At 39.4% G+C, this 27,549-nt stretch overlaps 1 protein-coding gene across 1 annotated transcript in view; it reads right to left on the bottom strand.

Moving 5' to 3' along the window:
• ZDHHC21 (zinc finger DHHC-type palmitoyltransferase 21) overlaps positions 1-26,492 on the bottom strand; it is a 38,201-nt gene extending 11,709 nt beyond the window's left edge. The window contains exons 1-7 of the mRNA XM_059492334.1: positions 26,466-26,492; positions 23,466-23,558; positions 20,126-20,324; positions 19,252-19,350; positions 16,401-16,512; positions 15,337-15,475; positions 4,390-4,506 (exon numbers count right to left, since the gene is read on the bottom strand). Coding sequence (XP_059348317.1) covers positions 4,390-4,506; positions 15,337-15,475; positions 16,401-16,512; positions 19,252-19,350; positions 20,126-20,279 — 621 coding nt within the window. The 5' untranslated portion in view covers positions 20,280-20,324; positions 23,466-23,558; positions 26,466-26,492. The remainder of the gene's footprint in view (positions 1-4,389; positions 4,507-15,336; positions 15,476-16,400; positions 16,513-19,251; positions 19,351-20,125; positions 20,325-23,465; positions 23,559-26,465) is intronic.
• Positions 26,493-27,549: the final 1,057 nt, after the last annotated feature.

The raw sequence follows: 27,549 nt of genomic DNA, 5'->3' as shown, positions 1-27,549 counted from the left end.
CTTTAATACAATGTCATTAATACGTGCACACAACTGTTGCACAAGACAGATTGTCTTGCATTTTTTTTCCCCAGAAGATTTTAAAACTTTATTATTATATTACTAAAACTTTATTATATATTAGTAAAAATTATCACTTTAAAACAAATTGATAATTTACCTATAAATCATACTTCTATGACTTACGACAAAGCACCAATAAAAACCCATACCTCTACCTTCATGGAGCTTTAAGTGTCTATACTGCAGCTATTTTGTTACCTGTAGTGATTCAGGCCAAAGACTAATCCGAAGTACAAGCAGCTAAAGGAGGCCCTGAAGTGAAGAGTAACAATAATCTTTAAAATTGTCACTTTCTATAGGAGAGTAAAAGAGTTGCACCCTTGTAAGGTGCAACTTACACTTTCTGGTATGTTTTTCTGTTTTACTTAAAAGTTTGCTTCTACTTTTCAACAAATGCCATTTAAAAATCAGGGTGTCTGAGAATGTAAGAACACAGGCTCCAGTTAAGGAATAAAACATTCTAAATTGCTCTACAAGAAATGAGAGGAAACCGAGGAGTGGTAAAGGAAGTAACAAGCACTAGAGACAGGCAGGCCTTCAACATAAATGCATAATCATTTTGGAAATTACCTTTGATGGTGTTTTAATTCATGGGTGAAACCAATTTTTTCCATCCAGTTCTGTAAAAACTTGAATAATTTTAAGTAAAAATACTAATTGTTGATGAGATTTTAAGAGGAATATCTTCTTAAGAATCCTAGAGTTTCTAAACTAGGATTTTAAATTTCTCCCTATTTCAGAGGCTTATGAATTAGAGAGAACCTAGATACCTCTATTTCAAAAGTATCCAAATAAAATTTCCCCAACAGTAAGGTAAAGTACATGCTAGAAGAAGTATCAAAGTTCAGGATGATAACAAAATTAAAGGCAAATAAAGCTCAGAGAAAGCAACTGGGGAAGGAAGACGAAAAGAGCCATGTGCCCCTTCTGACAGAAGTGTGTTTCACATATGCTAGTTTCTAGGGAGAAAGCACTAATCCTGTATGCAGAGGCCACCTCAGCTGCTCTCCTCTTCATCAGAACAATTCATGTCAAAAGTTCCTCTAAGGACAGTTTTTGCCAACCAGCTGTTCTCCTCTCATTGTAGGAAGTCACCTCCTTTGCTCTTTGGCTTCTTGGACCTCCAAATGAGTTATGAATAGCCTTGTGCTAATGATACCCTAACAGTGATACCACAATCACAGTGGTGGCAAATGTACTCAGAGAAATTACTGCATAGTAGGTTACTTAGTCTATTAATCACCTTATCAAGCACTACAGCCTCAGGAACATTCTCCCTGTAAGAGACAAATTTTAGCACACAGCTTACAAAGTTTTCATTCTTACCAGAGAGCACATTTTTTCCAAGCATCTTGAAATAGATATTACCAATATCAACAGATATTGACTTCATTTCTGGAAATTTATGTAATGATGGTCAAGCAAGTTTACCTTCTGGAAAAGCAGGCAGTCTTGTTACAAAAGAGTTAAAGTTTGATTAATCTTAGATTTGTATTTTTTTCCAAAAATTTTTGCAGCACTTGTAATGTTAAACACCAATGAACCTGCTGGACTTGTTCAGCAGCAGTTTGCACCCACCAAAGTTTAGATCACAGAGCTGCAACACTTACTGTCTCTACTATTTAAAACCAGGTTTTTTTCCAGGAGTTGCGGAATTAATCTTGGTACATGTTAAACTGCAAAAAGGAGGCACAAGAGCATGAACTACAAAAATGTGCATTACCTGCTCTCCCATACAAGCACAAGAATTGCTTTGCCTGTATCAGAAGGTCCATGTTCTTGTCCCTTGCACACATCTCTAGGCAGCTTTAGCAATCACTAAAATTAATGCTTTCAAGAATAGCCGTGGAGCAATTCATATGATGTGAATGCTTTAACTGCATATCCATGCCTTAAGTTTGTTTCAAGGTGCTTTTCTTCATATTACACTTTCATGATTGGGTTCTGCTATCAAGTTTTAATCTATACCTTATAGTAAGTTAATTTCATCACAAATTCCACATTTAATATACAGCTCATTTCAGTTCTTACACTACTTCTAGACTAATCACAACTGCACCAAACGGACTTGCTTTGTTTGTTTGAAGTCTGAGTAATTGTTGCCAAGCAGAGTTCCTCAAAACAACTGTATTATTTATTCTTCCTAATTCTGTATTTGCAAAGAAAGGAATGAAAAGGGAGAAGACAATTGTGCTGCTGGTATGAAATGCTCTGAGCGGGGGATGGACTACATGACCTACATTCTTCAATGAGTCAATGCAACAGCATCCACATAGTGTGAATGAATTAATATTGGAGATACACCAGTAATGGATTTCTACTTCCCCAGCAATCCCACCAAGCCTAAAAACTTGTCCATGTGACAATAGCCCTTCTGCTTTTGGGGCAACAGGTAGGGTGCAATAAGAAGCCCTAATGAAGCTCTGTACTTTTTACCATCTGCCTCTCATAGACCATCCACATCCACAATTACTGTAGCATGGTTATTTCACAAAGCTCAGCAAAGACAACAGAAAAAACTATCCAGACATACTGCACCTCAACAGTTATGATTTCAGCAGAAAAACTGGAGGTAAAAATGCTATACCCCACACCTGGTCCAGTGTAGCTGCCAACTCTGTAAGTGAATAGGATGTACTTCATGGTATGTACAACAGACAGAGAAAAAAAGACTTTACAGCAGTTTATAGAGTGCAGCGGCGACAGAGGCCTGAAAGTGTTAAGGCTCAGGACAGCAAAGCTACAACTGGGCATTCATGCCTGTTACAGTGGCAGTGCAGTTAGTATCCTGTGTCAGAACAGAAACAGCCCAGGTTTCAGGTATATCTGACAGAAACACGTTCAGTCTGAGAGGTCATATTTCACATCCAGTAATAGTACCTGAATGGGTGCTGATGGTCACTGCTAAAATTTAGTCCAGCTTCTGGCAGCACACAGAACAAAATTATAAACTTAGGGTCTGGTTTTCTTGTTTTCCTCTGTATCCTATCTGCGGTTTAGTGCAGTCTGATCAGATGAGTTTTTTGATCCTTTTCATATATATATCCACTTAACAGAAACTAAAACAACATCCATATTTCAGTACCTAACAATTAGGCTCACTAAGTATTTGTCTCTGTCTCACCTGTTACTGGTGAGCAGAATTAACCACACAGCCACCTTAGAGGTGGTATAGGAAAACATCCCAGCCCTAGATAATGCAGACATAAAGGCAACATTTAAACAGGAAAGAGAAAACCTGTCAGCAAGACCCTGGAACAGAAATCAGGCACACAGTAAAGGTGCACAAAGGTGAATCTGTTGAGCTGGGGGTTGAGAGCATGTGTAAAACACATTATGGTAGAGTAGCTGGGGAACGGTAATAATAATAGACAGTAATAATGGTAATAATAATAGACAGTGTAACTACCGTGACAGAAAAAGCAAAAGGCAGTAAATATGTAAAAGTAATACAGTAAAACCAAAAAGCAGTATTATTGCTTTATCTAACATAATTTAAAACTACACTGTAGGCTTTTTTCCTTTATTCAATACAAAAGAATTACAGCATACAGTTGGGAAGTTTTCCATTATGGACCTACAAAAGTTAATGCTATGCAAACCTTCATAAGTAACATTCCAAAGTATAATCTCAGGCAGATCTCCAACAGTTGTAGCCGAAAATATGCTGCCATCTTGTACATTACTGCCTTTAAAAAAAGTTCAGCAGGCCGTATCAGACTCTTTAAACATGTATATGTAACTAATGTAACTAATGTACTCCCTCTGTCGTGTTGAACAATATTTTAAATATTTGTATGGATTCTCAGGACAACTTCAAAAATTTGCTGACAGCTATTAACTTCTAATGTACAGAACAGGATGTTATGCCAAATAAAGTTGTTTCTTGCAAGTATTTATTACATTATCAAATTCACTTAACTGAAAAATTTTTCCATGCAGAGCGTATTTTTTTTCTGTATATCTAAATGCAGAATACCCACCTGGACTGTAAACAGCATGATTACATTGCACAGTTTAGTAAATAAAGAGATGAACATAAGCATATTTATCAAAATACTTAACAAAGATGCTGTCTGTTCTCAAAATTTGATTTATCAGTTAGCCTCACTGTCACATAAATTTTGACCAGGCTACACAAGAGTTTAAAATAAAAACAAGAATCAACTACATATCTTGTACACTGTGCAATTCCAGGACAAGGTACGAGTCCATTTTACTAATACAAATCACGAAACTGACTGAAGTGATATTATTAGACACTTCTGCTTTGACTAATTGTACTGAAAATAAAACTAACATATACTTCTCAAATTAGATACTTACAGTGAAAATACCCATTAGCTGAGTGTAAAAGAGTCGACTTATTCCAGCTAATATTATTAGACCCATGAAGGCAGATATTCTTAGGAGAGCAAGTTCATGTCTAAATACAAACACATCCTAGAACAAGATAAAAAGAAGAGAGAGACTTTAATTTAGTTACAAATTAATTAAAGTCTTTGAAACAAGCGGAAATAAGCTGTAAGAGGTGTTCTCAAAGCCTTAAAGCTGAAGGCAAATATTGGATTCTGAGCTACATCGCACATCATTGGTCTATTTATGTTTTAAAAGCAGAAACCAGTAATATTTTCTTTATACATGTTAACAGTTGGGGGTTTATGTTGCCAGACTGTTAAAAAAACTCCTTCAAGTAGTAAAGAATTTGGAAATAGATCAAGCTCAAACGGATTATTTCTGAATCTTCCATCTCAAACTGTGCCAAACTACTACAAACAAGCTATATAATACAGGAAAACTACTCCTGTTAAATGGAGCTGGTTTATTATTACTCAGCTACCAGGCACAGCTCATTTCATTTTTACATCACCTCTTCTGAAAGAAAACAAACATTCCAAGATTGACATTTGAAGATTGTACCCATAAAGTCCAAGTACCCCCTACCAGATGGTTCTTACTGTGGTGCTATCTATTACCCAATATAAACTTATCTCCAACTTTTAAATTTTGGCCTAGAGTTGGATTGCTGCGACTTTGGATAAGGATGAACAGTACAGATGCTTCAGGGCACACAGAAATATGGATGTATTCAATCAGCTGCATTGGAAAGTCTATTCTCAACCAGCAGAAAATATAAAAAGTATTACAGAAGGTTATGTAATATCTTCAAAGGATAGAACACCTTATTTTTATCACAGAAGAACATTTTTACGTGGCATTAGGTGTACTGTGAGTTCAGACCCCATTCTTGTATTTTTAAGTTACATTTATGTTCTCAGAGCTGTTGTTCGAATATACACATTGGTTTTTTACAGAAGTTAGATCATGGCAGGAAAGTATTAAACCCTTTCAAGTGAACTTTATATTACAACCAGAATATAGAAGAGAACTGAACGAAAAAATGAAACAAAACAAAAAAAAACCCTAACCAACCAAAACCCCCCCCCCCCCCCCCCCCCCCGCCCCCCGTTTATGTTCAACCACTAGAACTTGAGGAAGAGGGATGCTGGGTTTTCATTAAACAGAGAATAGTTAATGCAAATTATGTTTAGCAAAAAGAAAAAATCTAATTTTTCATTTAAGTAATTTCCATGAGGATTCAAAATATACACCCAGGAAAAAAGTTTAAACTGCCTACTAAAGCTGTGAAGAAAGTCAGTATTTAATGAACAAGCACAAAGCACTAGTTAAGCAGCAAAAACAAAAAACAATCCCCAACAGTAATTTCTGAACTATGGTAATGGTTCATCCCCTCTCCCCTCACTTGTTTATACTGGCCTTTCTTGCTGCTGTAGAAAATAGACTAATTTCCATTTCTTTTAATGCTTCTTACTCATTGAATGAGTTAATTCAAAGATAAATCAACTCAAAATAAAAGCAGTCACACTATTCTTTATTTCTCTTTCCATTAGCTAATGAAAGCTTTAAAGAAAAGCAAGGTAAGACACAACTTCTACTAGTTGTACTTCTTCATTATTTTTCAAAGAAGATGCAGTGTGGGCTTAGCAACCACATCTGCCAGCCCCCTCAGCACCTGTGCGTGCAACCCATCAGGCCCATGGATTTGTGGTTTTGTCTGCCTAGCCAATCTCTAAACAAACCTGCAGTGGCCAAGGGCAAGTATTCTTTTCTCCAGCCTTCCTCTCTTGCCTCCAGGGTCTGGGATTCCTGAAGGATGGCTGCAGCAGTGAAGTCTGAGGCAAAGCAGTAATTCACTTTGCCCTCTTTGTGTCTTCTGTCACCAGGTTACCCATCTAAATTCAGCAGCATCTCCACATTGGTGGGGATCTTTCTAATCCTTGTTTTGTTGCTGATATACTTGTAGATGCTTTTCTTGTGGTCCTTGATATCCCTCAACAGACTTCATTCCAACAGGCCTTGTCTTTCCTTGTTGTATCCCTGCATTCCCTTCCATACTCCTATTATCCTCCCATAGGCCCTCTCTCTTCTTCCACATCCCGAGCAAATTAATTCCTAAGCAATTATGAACTGGAAATCAATACTGGGCACTCAAATCTCTACAGACAGAACAACATTTTTCTACAGAAAACCAAAGTATATGCAGTAACTGAGCTTTTGGGTAATCAGACTTTAATAATAGAATGAATTACACAATTCTACATGGGAACAGAAATATTTACCTCCATGAGAACAGAAGAAAAGACCATTTAAAAAAGTAATAATAATAATAATAGTAGTAATAATAATGTACTCAGGATGCTGCAGCTTTGCATGAAAGCTCAATGCAAGTTGGTTTTATTATCCCTTTTTAAAACTTAGACAGTAACTCTTTTTCAGATAAGAAAGCCAATCAAAACTATAACTAATCAAAACTAGTCAATAATCAACCAATCCCTCTTTCAATGTGTTTTGAACAGATCCTCTTGTTCAACAGTATTCACCAATATCAGTGCAGTGCGAGTACTGACTTAGCGTGATTTTGGAGTCTGCGGTGCAGGCTACTTCTGCTAACAGAAAGAACTGTACAGACCGAGCCATCAAGCACACACACAGATAGCTGACATCACCAGTGCATGAACATTCAACTATCATAGCACAACAGGGTTTTGCTCCACAGCAGCTTTTTTCCACATTGCGCCAGGCTGGCTCTCATATATGGCCTTGGCAAAGATGCTAAAAAGCATATTCTTAACAACATGAGAGCTTTCCTTCACATAGCCTCTTTCTAATCTTCTTTATGTCAGCTCCACAGCCTAAGTGGTCTGCCAAAACTTCATGTTCACATGGGTTGCTGCCACTGCCTTTCTACTTCTCCTACACCACACCACACAGCACTCCCCATTGGCTCCTGCCTGTTCCAAAGGTTTCTAAATTCCATTTAGCTGCTACTTCTATCCATCCAGTAAAACTGCAAGGATTCTTAGTTACCCATAAAAATGCACAGAAATGTGAACAATAAGAACTTGTCACAAAACATGTGTAGGTTTATAGGATTATGTTGAAAAATGGACACAAACCACAAGATCTGGTATCTTTATCTCAACAGACAATACCAAAACATTCTACAGAAAGTCTCTGGGACAGATAAACAAGGGACTTCCTCAACCCCACAGCAGAAAACATGCCTCATATTCATTTGTGAGCATCAACCACTATAGATGACCCCTAGAATCAATGCTACCACTGAGTAGAACAACAGCTACCATGGCTTTATGCTATCATACAGGAGAGAGGTCAAAAACCTAGGCTGTAGTCCATCACTTCCAAATTCAACTCTCTTTGTCCCCTACCAACAATAACAACAAAAAACCCTTAAAAACATATAACAAGTCCCTGCTATGTGCATTACTGTTACTGTTTTCAAGGATTTATAGTTCCTTTAAAGCAGCATACTGTCCTGAGGACAGAGCTTTTGGCAGGAAAGACAGGACTATTGTATCTGTTCCAGAAGAGATCATCGTCATAATTTTTCATTTACAATGGAAGATTAATTTATTCAATCTTTATTCTTTACTGAAATATGACACACACAGAGATTAATATACAAGAAAATACATATGAAGCCCTCTTTTTTTCTTTGTGAACAATATTTTGTGTAACACATGATAACCTGGTTGTCTGTGCTCAGTGCTAAATGAAGTCAGTCTATCAACTAGGGTATCACAAAAATAGTGTATAATACAAAAGAAGGCCAGGCTTTCCAGAAAGCAAATTAAAAAATATAGACTGCAGGTTTTGTAGAAAGAAAGAGGAAGGATTTAATTCAATATTCATGTACTGTCCTTACAACCATAGTGAAGGACATCAGGGTTGGGTTGGTTTTGCAGAATGCTGAGAAGAAAAATTTTGTTGTTTTTCATTTTTAAAAAGAGAAAAAGTTTCCTTTAGACTCTCTTTACAGTATAAATGGACTTTGGATGATATATATTTCCAGATTTTCATTAATATTAGTCAATGCATAATATTAATATTACTGCAAAAAATCCTTTTCCAAAGCAAAGACAATGATTTGTAATTGCAGAAACAGGAACAAAATAAAACTAAATCAGAGCAAAGGGGCCCAGGTTTTTATATGTTAAGAGGTTTGGCTATGACAATTATTGTAGCAAAATTTCTAGCAAACAGAATGTATCAGCAGAATTCCTTTTGCTTAAAATATTAAAAGCCTTCTATAAATAAGGTAAAATATACTGCCAAAGCATTTACTTTTGCAATTTGACCACCTGTATCTAGAATCTGTGCCAGCAGAGAGAGCAACCATGTAGTGGTAAGTCTAGTATTTATTCTTCTCATCTCACTATTCAGAAGACCGACTACTTCCTAAAATATACAGACTTCCTGACATTTTTTCATGAAGATGTAAGAATATTCCTGTGTTAACCTCTGGAAATCACCAATGCCTGCAGAAGAACTAATATGCTGATTTTATTCGAACAATATATTTTGTCTTGAACTATCACCCCACATAATCAATTTAACTATCATCTCCTTTATTTCTAGCTGTAATTGCACTCCTCCTACTGGACAAACAGAGGTAACAACCATAACCTAAATTTCTGGCAGTGTATGTTACAAGAACTAAGACTACTATGAAGCAATTTTCTGCAGTAAGAGGTGAAGCTGAAAGATTGCATCTCTACAGAAACAGCTTCCTCCATTACCTTTAGAGCTTTCACCCTTAACTCAGAATAGTTAATTTAAAATTTTTGGGGTTTTCTTTCTTGACCCTTTAAAAAAAAAACATCCACAAATTCGAATTAGGAAAGAGCTACTAACATGCTGGCCAAATTTGCATAATGCCTTAATCAGTACTGTAATAAAATTATCATTTCACAACAACACTAAAAGCAATTTTAATTCTACAACTTCTGTGTTTTGTACTACTTTATATCTGAAGAATAAAAATGTAGATGAAGGCACACTGCCAAAAAATTCACAAGTATTTTAATGAGCAAGAATAAGCTTATTCCAGATGGCTTTTTGGAAAAAAAAATCATCCAGTTCTTTGAATCTGTTCTAAACACTAGCCCCTGCAAATTCAGAAAATGTAAGCTCCCAGTTACAGCCAAAATTTCAACAAAGAACTGTGCTTTTGTGAAAGGCTGAAGGTACCATGCTCTCTGGAATGCTGTGGTATCTCAGCTTTAATTGATATAAAGGAGATAAAAAAAATCTTGCAGAATGCTTGCCTAAAACCCTAACTACTATTAAGCCTATCTTTTCACCAGTCCTGTTCCTTTGTTGTCAAAAAGACATAGTTCTGACAAATCATTCCATGGCACAAATCTATACAGCATCACATCCTCAGCAGCACTTAAAAAAAAAACGCCTCATGGAGCTCTGGTGTTGTTTTCCAGGCAGATATGTTGACTAAGCATGACAACTATTTCAGTTTTCTCTACTTCGCTGTGTGCTCTCCTATTCTACAGCTGAAAAACTGAGAAAGCTAAATACTATTTAGTGTTACACTATACTTAACAAAGGTCTTAACAGCCCAGACCTGCTGTGTCTACTGTTTTTCTATATTGTATTTTTCCTCTCTGGGGCACAGAATACTGTATACTATAGCACAGATCCACTTTGTAAAAGGAAGAGTGCCATTTGAAGTGTTCACATATGGAAAGTAACAAAACAGAGCAAAGTAAGCAATTTCTTCCACAGTTCTCTGTAAACTTAGGCAGCCAAATACAAGAACCTGAGCCCCCCTTCATGGAAACACATTACAATGGGTTAAAATAATTGTTGCCTATGTGTTCTGCCTTCTAACCTATCACCTGTCAAAGGAGCAGGAGCATTAAAATTAGGCCTCTCTCCAAACAACTTCAAATACTGGCAAGTACAAGTTGTATACATATTCACACTTGTTTTTTTGAACTGTCATTATTAATAATTATTTATCATCACCTCCTTAGGTATTGTAAAGTATCTGAAGTAAACATGATTTCCATTTCCCTCTCTTGCACAGACCACCCTCAATCAAATAATTTGGTTACTTTTCACACTACTTTTAAAAAGCAAGGCTAACAGACAGAACTTTGGCATGTTACCTAATACCGTGTAATTACAGGAAACAATGCATTCAGGGAATATTCACAATAAAAAGGAAATACCCTAAAATGACATAATACTATTAGAGGCCAACAAGTCTGTTTCAGTGCCTATGGAAAGGTGCTCCAAGCAGACAGCAAATTATTTTCTGTTCCATATTTATAAAATCCCTTTAATGATTTAAATGGAAGTATTGATGTAGATGGAAAAAACAATTAAATTCCTTTAGAATACAATTTCTTTCAAGAACAAGTTACAAAAATCCTCAACTTTGGAACGTTTTACATAATAAAAACTTGGTATTTATGAATTTGAATATAGCACTTGTCGCAGACATTTCTCCACAGAAATCCTTTATTTCACATTTCTGTGTCTTCGGGAACCAGAGGCCCCCGAAGAGAAGGTAAACAATTATTATCAGCTGCTGTGGAATGCAACAGGATTCACCTTGATTGGCTCATTTTCTATGTTTATAATTAAGAGCCAATCATCAGTTCAAGCCAGGGGACTGAGTCCTTGGCCACAACTTTGTTGTGGATTCTTTTCTATCTTTTCTTAGCTTAGCTAGCAGCTCTGCAAACCTCTCTCTATATTCTATTAGTATAGTAATAATGTATTATATATCATATATTAATAAATTCAGCCTTCTGATCAAGATACAAGATTCACCGTCTCTCTCTCACCAGCAGCGACCCACTCAGGCCGCTGTAATATCTGGTGACCCCTCGTGTCAGAGCAAAAATTAATCTGATAAGACCAGAGGAGCAAAATTGCTGCACTGGGTAAAAATCCTGTATGTGTGGCATTTGAGGGTTGCTTTGAAGTGACCTCAGAAAGTGGATTCAAGCCAGGAGCTGAAGAACCGAAGATCCTGATTTGGACAGAGTTCACAGCCAAGGCTGACCACAAAGAGAATCTTTCTTCTGGAAAATCATCAGGAAAGATGATGGAAAAGAGCAGCAGACCTGTGGAGCTGGCCAGAGCAAGCTGGACTCTTTCAGAAGGTACTGTTCACTTTTCTATCCCTGATGAACCAGCCCTTCGTAGCTTGTGGCTGTTTGTATGGCAGACCCATGCCTTGCCAGAAGAGATTCAATTTTCCTCTGCAGAGGAAAAAATCATAGCCCTCTGGAAACATTGGTGCAGAGAAGATGGTTGCTTTTTGTCAAAAACAGATATCTATGGCTTCTTTCGATGGGCAAAGCTTTTTGGGTTCTTTGCTGATATTCTGTATGCTTTAGATGCTTTTGTCTGGGAGTGCATGGACTCGATTATCCAGCGCGTCTTCAGTAAGGGACGCGTGTTGCCTTCCATCTACCCAGCATTTATAAAGCTTTTCCCTGTCCTGAAACGCAGAGCAGCTTGTTTTCAATGGATATCTAATTGTTATGGCCAAGCTCCATTTCCACCGCCCTTGGCAGAAGACCCGATGGGGGACGACTTTGGGTTTTTTTTCCCCCCCTGCTTCGCGGCGGGGGGGGCTGAAACTTCGCGGCGCGAAGTTTTTTTTTACTCTTGCTCCGGAGCATGCTCAGATGGAGTGTCCTCCTTCCCCCCCTTCTCTCTCTCCGGGGGGATGGGATTGGCCGCTCAAGCCAGCGCCGGCCTCTCAGACTCCGCCTTCAGACATAGGGGCGGCACCGGTCTCCGAGGTCTCCTCCATGGCCCTGCTAGAGCTGTCACTCCAGGAGATCCCGTCTCCGCCTCTCCAGGAGGTCCCGCCCGCGGTGGCACCGGTCTCCCTGCCCCCGCCAGAGCCTGCGTCGGAGAAGGCCGAAGAGACAGCACTTCCGCCGATTGACCTGTTGCTAAGCAACGGCGACGCTCCGGCGCTCCTCCCAGCTCCGCTGGTGCCGGTGCCGTGCCCGCCGCCGCTTTCAGAGCCCAGGGACACAGCAACGGCGTGTTCCCGCGTGTCCCCGCCGCCTCCACAGCAGACCCCAGAGTCAGCAGCAGAAAACGGAGTTGAGCCCGCGGGACCCTCGGAGCAGCCCGCGGCGGATCCCACGCTCAGCGCGGTTCCCCCCCCGGTTCCGGCTCCCTCCCCGCTGCTTCCACCGGACGTCCCAGCAGTCGCTCCGGCGGGGGGTCTCTCCTTCCGTGGGGCAGGGGCTGCCCGCCAACTCACTCTTGCGGCAGTCCGGCTGCCGGCTTTCAAGCTCGGCGGTTTGGGGGGTGGTTTTTCGGGGATTGTCCCATGGAGGCCGCCGCCTCTCTTGTGCCCTAGCGGCGAGGGGGAGGGGGCTCCCGAAGGTTTTGCCTTGGGTCCCCAGCCCAGTGGGGGTGGTGCTGTGATGCTGTGGGAAACAAACATTCCCAGACCCGAGATGAAGATTCTCGGGGCAGCTTCTATTTCCCTGCTGCTGGCATGCCTCAGTGGTTTAGGGGAAAGGAAGCGTCTCACTGCCCGTGCTGCCATTGTGCTAGCAGCAAAGTTCAGGCCTGCGGGAAAGCACAGCCTCCCTCATGAGTTTGGTCTGGGATGCTGGGCTCAGGAAATTCCTGGGCCGGGCCCGCTGCGAGGCCTCTTGATGTTTCTAGGGATTCTGGTTTGTCCTACCGGTCCGGGTCCCCCTGTGTGAGCCAGTTTTGGGGTTCCTGGTCCAGTATGGGCCAGGGCCCCCAGGGCCTTTCCTAATCTGGCATTGCTCTGCTCGGCTGCTGCTCTTTTGCTTTTCGATCAAAAAAAAAAAAAATTTTTAAATTAAATAAAAAAGATTGAAAATACTGGGCAGCAGCTCTGAAGCGCTGAAGCACTGAAAGGCCAGCAGAAAGGACATTTCAAAATTGTACAAATTCTTTAAAATTGTGTTATGCTGTTTCAGGACCAAAAAGGACTCTCAGATGTCCAAAAGAAACAACTTCAGCTGATGGACTGTTCCTGAAACTCAGCTGCATGGACTCAAATTCTCTTTGCATTGTTTCTTGCAATTTTCTTATACTGTAGGATTGTTTTAGTGATTTATTAGTATTCTATATTTTATAGGTGAAGGAATTTCCTGTTCATTTCACATCAGCATTTTTCTTTTATTTTTATACAATTTAGAAAGGTGAGATGTCGCAGACATTTCTCCACAGAAATCCTTTATTTCACATTTCTGTGTCTTCGGGAACCAGAGGCCCCCGAAGAGAAGGTAAACAATTATTATCAGCTGCTGTGGAATGCAACAGGATTCACCTTGATTGGCTCATTTTCTATGTTTATAATTAAGAGCCAATCATCAGTTCAAGCCAGGGGACTGAGTCCTTGGCCACAACTTTGTTGTGGGTTCTTTTCTATCTTTTCTTAGCTTAGCTAGCAGCTCTGCAAACCTCTCTCTATATTCTATTAGTATAGTAATAATGTATTATATATCATATATTAATAAATTCAGCCTTCTGATCAAGATACAAGATTCACCGTCTCTCTCTCACCAGCAGCGACCCACTCAGGCCGCTGTAATAAGCACTTTTATCAGTTTTGGATTAATTTTAAAGTGTCTTCCTACACTTTCAGCTCTCCTTTACCACATCATCTTCACATACACTTTTATGGGAACATCACACCCAGTTCAGACTGACACAGGAACAAGTAAGAAGCTTGGAAGACTATGTCGCATCTTTTTCCAGAAGCAGCATTTTTCACAAAGTGAAATTCTCATATAACATAGAATACACAATGATATGACAAACTTTAGTTGTTCAAAAAAATGGAAATTTTTTTTTGTGCCTTACCCACAGTGAAGGGTCAGGTTCCAGTAGCCTGGAAAGATGAGTATGACATCGCCAGCAGAGAGCATGCTGGGGTGTCACATCAACACAGAATTTAAAAATCTTCTGCACTTCACTATTTGGAAAAAATCTCACCAAAATTTAGAGTGTAATATCTGAGATAATCTTATTCTCGTATGACATTTGGAACATTACCTAATTTTGAAAATGTTTTAAACTTGTTTTCTAGGTTTTTCTCTTTCGTGTACTTGAATTTGTTATAGTCCACTACTAATACAAAGTTCATTTCAGATTTAAGCTTGAAGTTCTTATGGTTCTTCATAAGCAAGATAGTATAACAGTTTTCTTATAAAGAAAGAACTTTCAAGTACTGAGCAAATTTCAAGCAACCATCTTCAATATTCTGAATACTACAGATAATAGGCATAAATGAGCACCAGATAGCAGCTCTACAATGTAAGTTTCATAGGGGAAGGAAGTCCTTGATTTTTTACTCTACTTCAGTTGGTTAGACCACATGAAACAAACCAAAGTTAATTCTCCCTTAACCCACACAACCTTTTCAAAGCAACAGAAAATACTGCTACAAAACCAATGTATATTTTTCCCCTAGCAGAATGATCACGTGTTCTTCTTTCTTAAAAAAGCAGTATCAGCTATTTAAAACATGATATTAGGATAGCTATATATTCTGCATAAATCTACTTTGGAAAAAGTAAAAGGAGAATTTAATACATCTAAAGTAAAGTAGTTACCTTAACTCTTTCCAGTACTGATAAGCACTTCCAAAGAAAGCTAATTGGTTCTTCCCTCCTTTCCTATATTCCTAAGAGAACTAATGTTGTGCTTTTAACACAAAGAACTCATATGCCCTTTCATAAAAATATTTTGTTACTTACTGTAAATCAGTTTGCTTACTTAATAACATTCAGCTAGTTGAACTCTCTTCACTAAGAGTGAAACTGAGCTACCAAAAATGTGCAGTAACTAAAAGCCAACACAAACTACATTGCAATACTACTTGTTCCCTTCACAGAGAAAACAGGTTCTTACCGAGTTTTCTTTTTTCAGAGGCAAAAAGTAGTAGTAATGGCAGAATTCAAGTATCAGTGTATAGGAACTAAGGATCTGGGTGTAGAAACACAGCTGCAAAAACAGCCAGTGATTGTCTTCACCAACACAATTATTAATCCTGTAGAGAAACAAAGCATGCATATATAAAAACAGAAATACAAATACTAAAGTTATGATACTGTGAATAGAAAACTTTATGATTTCTTAAGGAGCAAACTACTGGATCCCTTGCACCACAACTTAAAGCACAGATTGCACTACTGAGATCACTTAGAACAGGAGACACAGTTCTCTGTATTTTTATACAGCAAAGATACTGCTGCAACTTGAAGTAAAAATCTAGTAATAAAATTATTTTTTGAAAGTCAGCGAAATTTCACAGTAATATGTCTTATCTTCTGCTACTCAATACATTTCAGAGGTTGTAAACTACAAGAGTGCAAAAACACAAACAAATGTTTTAAAATAAATGTGATCACAGGCTAACCCAGTAACAAAGAAATATGACTTAAAAATTAACCAAAGGCACAGAAGACAATAGAGGCATCCATACTCAGAAACTCCTGCATATTCCAACATGAAAAGTGTAAAGGAAACACAAGGATTCTATCTGTATTAAGTACAAGATCAAAAGTTACATGGATGCAAATTCATACAAGCATTGGCACAGACAACAAGCTAAACCAGAGTGACAAAAGCACTATACTAGTAGTATTCTCTGAAGTAGAAAAACTTGACAAAAAAAGGTAGTTTGAACAATGGCTAAACCAATGTAAGAGAATCCTGGCGTCATTTCTGTACTCTGCAGTTTGTCTTGTAAAAATTATAACTCAGAATTTCTTTCAAAAATGTTTATTTTCACTTACTCTGATTTTTACTGGTAGGTATAGGAAAGTTCAAATGTATTACTTCCTTGCTTTATATGCCTAAATGATTAAGCACTACGGGGAAAAACACAGGAAAAATGAGCAGCAGTCAAGACCACAAATTTCAGAATTATTCACTAAAACAGTAGATAATTAGAAGAAATGTCCTGATTTTACCATGGACAGTGGTGATCCATCCTCCTCACACAATGTCCACAGCGACTGCAATGGTGTGAACGCTTTGGTCTCATCATATTGCACTTGTTACATAACTCCCAATGCTCTCGCTCTAGGTGAAAATGTAAAGACACATTAGAGAGATTTTAAACTCAGTTAATCAATGCGTACTCATAATAAATCTGTATGTTTGTAACTCTAATTAAAAAAACAAATCTTACTATGATCTGAGAAGGATAAGCACCACATAAAAAGCTTTTTCCCACTGTGACCTTAATTAAACTGGAAGATATTACTGCTACTCTATGCCAGTTTCCATCTCCAAAATGCCCTCTCTTCCTATAAATTTCTACAAAGTAATTATTACAGAACAAACCTGTTACTCAGACAAGGAAGACTGTAACTCAATTATTTCCTTACATTTCTACTGTGAAAAAAATTATCTGCTAGACACAATCAGGATACAATCTCACTGCTGTTCCAGTACCCCCTGAGGAAATACTGCTAGCTAACTAAAAGATGACACACAGTGAACACTTCAGGAGCATCTTCCATCTCAAAGCATTTTAATAACATGCATATCACCACATGCAATTTTACATATAAGACATGCAAAGAAAGAGATAGAGATTAGGGTTGTATATACAAATATATACTATTTTTAAATTACTAATGTGAGATTCTTTAAAAGCTAATATCCAGAGATACTGAGTAGCTGAAGCTACCAGGAGTACGATTGCTCAGCTTGGCTATTATTTATCTCAAATGCACCATCCAAATTAGAGGAATTCTTTGAAAAGCAGAATTCCAATTATATGTTCAAAAATTTCATCTTCACATGGGAAACAGTAAGATTAACACTGAAATACTTCCAGTCACAAAAGCATATATTTTCTGTCTTTAAGGAAAACAGGTGGATGACTGAGAAATACTTTGACTGTTCAAATTGTTTCTACCTAAACAATCTTTTTTGAGGCACAAAAATTTCTCATATCTCAGGGACAGAGGGAAAAAAAGGGAAAAAAAGCTTCATATTTACAGTAGGACATTCTGAAATTTTATACTGTAAAACACTGTCCCAATGTAAACAAAATAAAGTTATATTTAGCACTTCTGAGACACCTCCAGGCAGCTCTAATCTGGTCTTTCTACCTGCAAAATAACATTTGGACACTGGAAGTAAAGAAACCCAATATCTGAGATCATTAACCAAGTAATAATGACAGATGGAAACTGATTTACAATCTGTTTGCATAAATCCAGTGTCACAAAGGTGTCACTCACTAATAGGGTAGATACCAGAAGAGTTCAGAAACACCCCAACTCATTTTTAACACAATTTACACTGTGTAAAAATGTATCCTCCTGTCAGCCTAGCGCACACCAGACAACTGAAGCACTACCTCCAAAACTACAATACTCTGATATATCAGGCACCAAATCAAAATATCAAAGTCATGACCTAGCCTAAACATTTCACCTTCAGAAGTACTTATTAAGTATGACTGCCGTATGGACTGAATGGAGCATCAAAAGTTTGGGGATCTATGCAAAGAGACACCTTACATTAGAAAAAACTCTTTGTATACAAAGGGAATTTTCACTGCTCCTGGTACTTTGATAGTAAATGAAAACTCCAGTATAAATGTAACTGTCTGTAACTAGTGAGGATCTCCATTCTCCAGCTCAGGTTGCAAAATCCATGTTGCTCCCCCTGCAGCAAAACTGCTGACTCCAGAACTCAAGTCTGAAACACCTGATGTTTTACTGGATCAAAGGATCAGCTGCCAGAAGCAGAAAGAACACTGGGATGAGATTTTTTGCAATTAGTGGTGACACATCTGAATCCCAGGGAGATACACTCCTTTCTACAATAAACTGTCTACTTCATGCACATCATATCATCAGCACTAAGGCTAAAACGATCATGTCTCCAAACACATCATCCTAGATTTTCAGTAACATCAGGAAAAGAGAACAAAATTTTATTCTGGGCATTCACCATATCTGAAGACAAGACTGAAGCATTCAGCCTCACTGGATGGGACACATTTTCTTCATTCATGAAGTGTTATCTGTTAATGTGACAAAGCTCATGCCGTTTAACAGCCCTACTCCATTCTAAACTCCTAAGTAAAAGCTCTATGCATTAGATAGTAGCTCCCAACAGTTCATAAAAATACTGTACTTTTCTGTGGAGAATCATTAAGGTTTTAAATTTCCTCCAACTTCTGGAGCACTGGATACCATACAGGAATTGTGGGATAAATTTGCAAGGACAGAAATTTTAAGTCACTACTTTATACAAATGCAGTGTAACTAGCACCATGGTTTAGGTTTTTTGTTAACAGTCCATACAATCATAAGACTCTGGAAAAAAAACAGCAAAAAATACACAGGTAAAAACCAGCATAGGACTACCTTCCAACACCATTTTCAACATCATATAAATTTACTAAGACCAAAGATATAGAATTAAAATAGCTAGCTATCTATAAACATTTTTCATTAAATATTATCAAGTTAGTAGTATAGTAGTATATGCATAATGTTTGAAAGTCTAGAATGCAAAAAAAAAATCTGCCTGTGGAAAAATTTTCTAGCAGAAGGTCCTACATAACTGAAGAATGGTAGAATTTCTGGTAGAATACAAGTTTAAGAAAAAGAAGTTTTGAAACTACACAAGGAAAAGTGCTAGAAATTTACAACTTTAAAACAGTGACATATTAACTTTATTCAGCAAGGACAGATCATGGTTTGCAATAAGTCTCACAAACACAAATGTATTCCTAATTATTTTGAGGCTATTAAAATAACTTTCATTCAATTATATAGAATCAAGTTAATGTACCTGTAATTGGTATTTCTGGATTTTCAGGTAGTTTTCCTGGATCTGCTACTGAGGCTCTAAATAATGAAGCTATACAAAACACTGAGCAGAAGTAATAACCTAAAAAAATAAATAAGCATTTGTTAGACTTTTTCATACATGCAAAGTACACTGTATCAAAAAATACAGATGCTCCAGAATTGAGCTGGAAAACACTCAATCTCCTCATTCAATTCCAGATATATTTTTGATATTAAGTACACAACATTAGGAACTCCCCAATAAATAGAGTGAAAAAAGTAGTAAACAGTTCTGACAGCACCAGCAGGTGCTACTTTGACCATACTACTGTTTTTCAGAAATTCCTCCATCATCTTACCACACAAACACCAATCATATCACACCTCAAAGCCCCCATATGGAAGATATTCCCAACAGTGCATCTTCACCTTGAAGTTTCTTCCAGCCATAATTCAAGACTTTTCCCCAGCAAACCTATGAGCCAAACCTGTACGAGCTAACCCACACAGGGACATATGACAAAATTAACAAAATTTAGCTTGTTGCCAGTCATCACTACTATCGCACCAAATTCTGACAGGCACTCACAGATGTGAACCTGAAATCCTGTCAACAAGTTCTAAGTATAGGACCTGAAAGCTACATTCAGCCTTTTCACCAGTTTCCACAAAAACAAGTTCTACAACAACACCCCCAAAATAAAGTGCTGCAGCTTCTCAGAACACAAAAACATAAGACACATCCACTACATTTACCCTTTATCTTACCTTTTGTCTTTACTTTCACCCTAATTTTTATTTTCTGATAGGATTTTTTTAATGTACATTAAGTAGAAGCATTATTTTAGTAGTAGAAAAAAGTTAAAATTACTTACACAAAACTGCCACAACTGAAATATTTCCCTCTTCATAATGAGGAAAAAGGATGGCTTTTGGGATGAAGATTGTATTGTACAGCCAGACAAAGATAATTAGGCCCATGCAGCACCAACCCTGAGGGTCAACCACAAAGTGAATCCGTAGCCCCATTGAACATAAACAGATAATAAATTGTCACGACCCAAGACAATAATCCTAGAGATAAATAAAAAATATTTTTTTTAAAAAAGAGCAAATTAAGTAGTATAGTGCAACCTATACAGTTCATACATTCAAATTTGTACATTCAAGTAAGAAAGAAAAAAACCTATCAACTGTTGATTTAAGGAATTACATAAAAACTTAAAAAACATTTCACATACATTTTTTGAGCACCATGCAAAACATTTTACGAATTCATTAATTAGATATATCTGGCCAAGAAGCAACATTTATCACCAAGATGCAAGTCAAACCACTACCTGGGAAAACTATTAAGCAATAGGTAAAACAGCAACTGTCAGTCAGGTGGCAGCAGCAAAGAAAACTCTTCCATCGAAGTAAAAAGGTTGTAAAGCAAGTAAGAAATATAGGAAAGTATTTATGTTCCACAAAGATTCACCCCACCTATCTATTGCAGTCTCCCCTGTATTTCATGATTGTTTTCTTAAAGATTTTATGCTAAAATAGTCAAAAGTATCACTAAGAATTCAGGGTTTTGTCGCTTAAAAAACGTCCTTTGTGACATTAACAGCAAACCAAAGGAGAAAGGAGTAATTACCCTGACATCTTTCACACAGATTATTAAAAACATCACACAATAGAACATTTTCTATTAATCACATTTAAAACATCAAGGTTTCCATCTTTACACTTTAGTGGGCTGATTTCCTTTTGGTTTTAGACTGCAGAAACCTCACCAAGTCCTACAATGTGAACTTCTGAACTTCATAAACCAATCTCAATAACACAGCACTAAGTCCTAACCACTATCCAGCACAACTATGATGGAAGGGATTATTACTGTTATTTTTTTGTCAGACTACTTTCATACACATATTTTATTACTGCAATGCACACATAATCCCAATCTACTCTCTTACCCGTTAATTTGCCCAGTTTCTGGGCTTCAGGAATCTTGTTCCATTTCTGATGGTTTCCTTCCATTCCTTTCAGCTCCTACTTGTTCCACTAAAATTTTGTTTATCAAACATCTCTGTTTCCAAGGGTTTTGCTTACTTGTTTCACGTTTGACTGTCCTCAAATGCATTCAAAATTTACTTAATACTATTCACAAATTTCATTGTCTTCCTTTCTTCTTCTTTTAGATGTCTAATCAAATTCAGGCTCAAACAAGCTGCCATTTTTCCACACTTCTCCTTTGTGTTATTTACAATCACCCTTTGCTGGTTATTTTCTAATGTAACAGTGTTCCCATTCAAGTATCATACAGATCCCTACCAAGTTCTTGCAGCCACAGAAACCCCCACCACAAGAGGAGAAGCAAATAGAGTCTCAGCCTGTCAAGCCAGACATGTCAAGCCTCTGAGCTCCAGCACCAGGAGGACAGCTCCTGTTCTGCCCGCAGCTCGGATCTACAGAGCAGGTTCTGAGCCCTGGCAGCACACATGGACAGCAAGCTCTCTCCAAGAAATCCTCTGAGCCATCTGTGCCTGAGTCCTGCAGCAACACCCATACTGGGTATGAGGAACAGCATGGGGTAAGGAACAGCAACGGGTCCCTGCTTCTGGGACAAAGACACCCCTGCTGGCCCAACGTGTCACCTGGCAAAGTATGCTGCTTGCCAGGGGCACGGGTCCTGGATACCACAGACTGACTGCTACTGAGGGTGGTAGCAGTCTGGCCCTCAGTCTATTACCCTTAGCTGCTCTTCCATTCGGGCACCACGGACACAGCCAGGGGAGACCAGGAGTTCACCAAGCATGACTACACAGTTAACAGGATGTTGGCCAAAGTCTAGTGGACAAGTGGTATCTCATTCATGCTGCTGATGAAGGGGAAGAACTTGAGGAGAAGCAGACAGATCCTGCAAATGAGCAAGTGGTTGTGCAGCATTTACATCCATAGAACCTCCTATAAAGCTCAAACACTGAGGGTGAAGGGGAACAAGACCCACCTGAAATTACATGGGTGAGAGCATCTTTGCCAAGAGGCTGGTTAATCAGCTTGGCGAACGCTTAAACAAAGAATGATGATAGAGGAAGCTGGTGGTCACATTTCACAAGCAAAGGATGCAGGATGATGGGGAAAACAGAGATCTTATAACCAACCAAACCAAGGCGAAGTGGGACTGCACCAAGTGTGCGTGCACAACTGACACAGGAACACCACTTAGGTGCACAAGGATAGAGTTGGGAAAACCAAGGTCCTCCTAGAGCTGAATCTGGTGAGAGATATGAAATTCCAAGAGAGATTTGTACAGGTTCATGAGCAGCATAACGAAGGCTAGAGAGGAAACGCCAGCCTGCTGCCAAAAGTATCAAAATCATACAAAAATGTCAAAGCACCTTGTTTATTTTGCTCTTTCATGGTTAAGACCTGCCTTCTGGAATTCCCTGGTCCCTGAGACCTATGGGAAAGTGTAGAAAACAAAACACTTACTCTGAGTGAGGGAGGATCAGATTAACAAATTTGTAAGTGAACTGGACCTGTCACTTCCATGTGACCTGCTGAGGTGCCAATCTGAGCACTGAGAGAGCTGGTTTTGTAATTGTGAAGTCATTCTCAACTAAGTTTGGAAGTTTTATGCTGATGGGTAACATTCCAGAAGACTCAAGAAAACAAGTGTCAATGAAAATCCTGTTTTCAAGGACAAGAAGGAGGAGCCAGGCAACTAAAGGCCTACTAGCCTCACGCTGGTCCCTGGGAAGGTGAAGGAAACAATCCTGGAAACTACTTTCAAACACATGAAGGACAAGAAGGGGACTGGGAGTAACCACCATGAATTTGCAAAGGGAAAATCATGCAGACTAACAGAAATATAGATGCCAAAAAACCAAATGCAGCTAGAAACACTGCTGACCACTGAGGAATCCATCTGTTTTCCATCTTACTAGAGCAGCAGAGATTCCATGACTTCACAGCACTTCCTCAGAATAACAGCACAACAAACAAAACAGAGATATAATTAATTAAATACTTGCTCCTGAGTGACCTACTTGTACCATGTGTGAGCAATAAGCAGTGAGAGGGATTCAGGAGCAAACAGTAAGAATGCCTATCAAGAAAATACATCCCAAATTTTTATCTCTAAGTAACTTACTTTTGCCTGCATGACCATATTCACTTTTATAATTAGAAAACCAAAACAAACCTCAGCCATGCTCAATACCATACCTTGGATGGCAAAATCCAGAATTAAGCAAGAACTACACAAATGCAGACATCACTCTCAAGACAGGGTGATTATTCATCTGTCTTCTCTATCTCCTGAAAGTGTGATATGCAAACAACCATTATCATTTGTTTGAAAGGCAGCATGTAACAGGTTACTTTCTATTTTGGTTTTCAAACCCCACCTTGCTGAGTAGAGCTGTCTCCAAACAAACACGTTACTTCTAACTAGAATTTCTCAAATCTCAGTTCTAGGCCATTTCAAAAGTCTAATATTTTTTTAAAAGAGAAATGTCTGTGTAAAACAGCAGTACTGCCAATCTGTTTCAGTTAAACACATTTGTTTCCTGTTTCCTATAATCGTAAATTAAGTTTTATATTTTTCATTATACTTCAGCAGCAATAGCAAATAAATTATGTCAATATATTGACTTACTCTGGCAAAGTGATTTTTTTCCCCTCTTTCCCTTGGTTTATGTACCATGCATAAATATATAAAGTGTGAGGAATAAAGAAAAAGTACGAGCTTCAAAATCTCATAACGAGGAAGGAAGTACTAGATTAAAATTTAAATCACAAACAAAGTGAATGTATTACTCTTTCAAATACAGTGCCAAAAGAAAGAGATGACTGATCTCATATAATTTTGTTCTTCAAAATTCATAATTTCTGATCAGAAAAACTACAATATGCAAAGAAAAAACTCTATGAGAAGGTTAACAACAAATAAATGGAGAGAAACAATTAAGTGATTTATATCTGCATACATTCAGGATTCACACAAGCAATGAAATTCTCCAAGCAAAGTAATTTTCCAATTAAATAGTTTAGGAAAAAATACAGAGCACTAATGTTAGAGCTTTTGTGGTTTTCTTCCCTTGTGCCCTAACTTATAGCTATTTCTTCTAAATAAATAACTCAAATACAAATAATTTGAAAGCCAACAGGAGCTGTGCCTATGAAAAGCTTCAGCTGCACTAAAACATGACTGTCTTTCCTACATTATGGGGAATTTTCTTGCCTTTCCAAAAAAAATACCTTTATTACAGGATGCGTGGGCAGCATTTTTCCCTAACCCTTTTCTTTCTGCACAGTTCCATCAATGATATCATAAACTCAGTATTTTGTTCACTACAATCACCTGCAATATGACTCTTCATGTGACATCCACAGAATACTAAGACCACAGAATGAGTAAGGCAGGTGAAAAGTCAGTTGCAAGAAATGAGAAAGTTTTGTGCTAACCAGAAATGTTAAGGTAAAATATAAATTGCTTTAATAGACTCATTTGAATGCAACCTTAGAAAAATAAAAAGTATACCATTTTGCATCAAGAATGTCCCAAAACATTTTTAGAAACTGTATTTCATAAACACACCCAACAAGAGCAGTACTCAATTTCTCAGCCTAAGAAGCACAACAGTCAGCTCTGGGGACATCCTGTTTCTCGCACATTCATGGGAGTTGCACTGATATGCAACTAGAAACTGTGCCTCACTGTAGCCCTGCTTCTTAAGAAAAGTATGACTTCTGAAATTTGACTTGCAGAAGTCAAGGACTTCTTTTAAGGACTTTTTTCACAAGTCTTTAAACAAGTAGAGAACAACACAGATCAGTGACATTGTATTGCTTGCCATGAAAGACAATTTTAAGACTCCACACAAACTTAACAATACTATGCACCATAATACATATTTTGAGAGTGGAAGAAACACTACTTTCTAAAAAGGCTGTATCCTAAGCAAGTCAGAAAAAAGAACAGAGAGTAGAAACACAAGAGAGCCCACTTCTCATAATATTTGTGATAACTAGGGCAAGACAACAACAATCAACAGACCTCCCTAATTTCTGGATCCCGCTGCATTTTCACACCAGTGACCTTCCTGAAATCTAAATAATTACTGCCAAAGATTAGTGACACTAAAACAAAAAATACACTTCAATGGGTATAAACAAGGTGGACTTGAACCAATCAACTGAATTTATTTTACAAACCAGATTTTAAGGATGTCACGTGTCAGAATAGAACTGCCATTAAGCTTCTTGCAACACTTACGTTTAACAAAACAAAATAGGTATCTGAATGGCCAGTTAACATAAGCAACAGCATATTTGTGCTATGACAAACCCCCACACACCTGGCATTTCTCGTGTTTATAGAATGGATGGTTGCAGCAGAGACCTTGGCACAAAGCAGTTGCTAGGTGGCTGTTGACAGGTTTGTTGAGGTAGGCAAGACATTCCCACCCAGTTACTTTTCATAGACAGGATCTAGCAAAGCATACCTGTAAACAACTACTTCATTTATAAAAAATGTCACTTGGGCTGGGACAGGGATGTGGCTTGACATTCACATACGCACACCTAACCCTCTTTATCACAAGCCCATCAAATCTATCTTCACCCACTGCTGACCAAACAGCCACTTGTAGACAGATAATGCACGTTACTGTAAGACCATTACTGTTTGGATCATCAGTCTGAGGCGAAGACCTGCTGTATCACCTCACTTAACGGCGAGAGCCGGGAAATGAAAGTGCGAAACCCAGGGACGCCAAGACTATTGCATTTCCTTGTGCCGCGCCGCTGAACACACAGCTAATCAAACCTCGTGCCTCTCCTACTACCACCTCAGTATCACCGAACACCCTCCTCCTGCTTTACAGGGCAACCAGCACCCTGCACCGGCATAAAAGCGACAGCACCACTTCCTGACTTCACAGCTGGGGAGACACCCGGCAGTTCTGCCCAGGGCTTCCCTACCCAACTCCCTGCACAGACAACAGCAACGCTGGAGGGGAGGTGCAGCGATGGAGGAAGCCCCGCCGGAGCATGCCCGCCGTGGCGGGGCCGTGCCCGAGGGGGTGCCAGTGCCTCCGCCCCCGCCCCTCTCTCCCTCCCGCCCGGCCCGGCCCGGCCCGGCCCGGCCCGCCCGCGGCGCCGCTCCCGGGCCAGCGGGGGTCGCGCGCGCCGCCCCCCGCCCGGGCACGCGGCGGAACCAACCGTGGGCTTCCGCCGCTCCAGCCGCGCGTGCGCGCTCGGAGCGCCCCGGCGGGCGGGACCGCGCCCCTCAGGGAGGGTGCGGCGCCGGCAGAGCCGCCCTTCGAACCCGCCCGAGCCGAACCGGCTGCCCCCCTCACGGCCGAGGGGCGTGGGCGTCTGGTCTCTTGTGCGGGGGGCGGGCGCACGGCCGGCACGGCAGGGGTCTGTGTGCTGAGCGTGTGCAGCGCCGGAGGAGCCGCTCTGGAGGGGTGGTCTGCCCAGCCCGGTGGGAAACCCGACGAGCCGCATTTCCCCAAGGTTGGAGCTCGCTGTCACTTGCTCGTTCCCGAGCAAAGACTTCAGTCAGCAGGAGCCTTTTCCGTTTTTCATTTTTGCAGCGTCCCTTTGCAATCCCTGTGAAAAATGAGCCCTGCAGACAAGGCCTCTTCCTCAGTCTCCAGGCTGCTCCTGGGAGAATCTGGCAGCTGCCCCAGCTAGGCCTCATAGCTTGAAGCTAATAGTATAAAATAACAGTAGCTTTATTAAGAGAGACTTGCATTACCTTGTATAGCACATAACCTTGGTTTCACGGGGTAAGTGAAAGGCCCCAGCCCACTGCAAGGAGGAGGACACCCCCACCTTGCAGATAAGGACCTCTTATATTCTGTCTCGTCTCTCAGAATCATAAAGCCACCCATGAAGAAGAAAAATGCCTCTGGACTATGAAGATAACGTCAGAATCCCAGTAGTTTCAACACCTCTAGCAAAACCCTGCTGTTATCTGGCATTGGTGGTTGTAGCAAGACCAACTCCCGGGACACCTAAATCAAGAAAGAGTCTGCTGGATGGTGACACCGCAGATTTATTGCTGTTTTCCAGAATAGCGGCATGAATGTGGTGCGTGGTCAAATCATGTTGTGTATAAATGCATGAAAGTGATAAGAACCATTTGTTAAACACAACTTCTTCATGCTCATGAAGGAAGAACTACTCTTGTAATTCTGTGCTTTGCATCCTTGCCTCTCCCCTCAATCAGCTCAGACCAGCTGGAACATTTTATGACATTCAGGTCGCCTGCTGTGCTGTGCCCCTTGCTCACATAGAA

This window comes from Ammospiza nelsoni, chromosome Z (assembly GCF_027579445.1).
Source record: "Ammospiza nelsoni isolate bAmmNel1 chromosome Z, bAmmNel1.pri, whole genome shotgun sequence".
Taxonomy (NCBI): Eukaryota; Metazoa; Chordata; class Aves; order Passeriformes; family Passerellidae; genus Ammospiza; species Ammospiza nelsoni.
The sequence above is the reverse complement of the archived record's forward strand: the minus strand, read 5'-3'. Positions and strand labels throughout refer to the sequence as shown.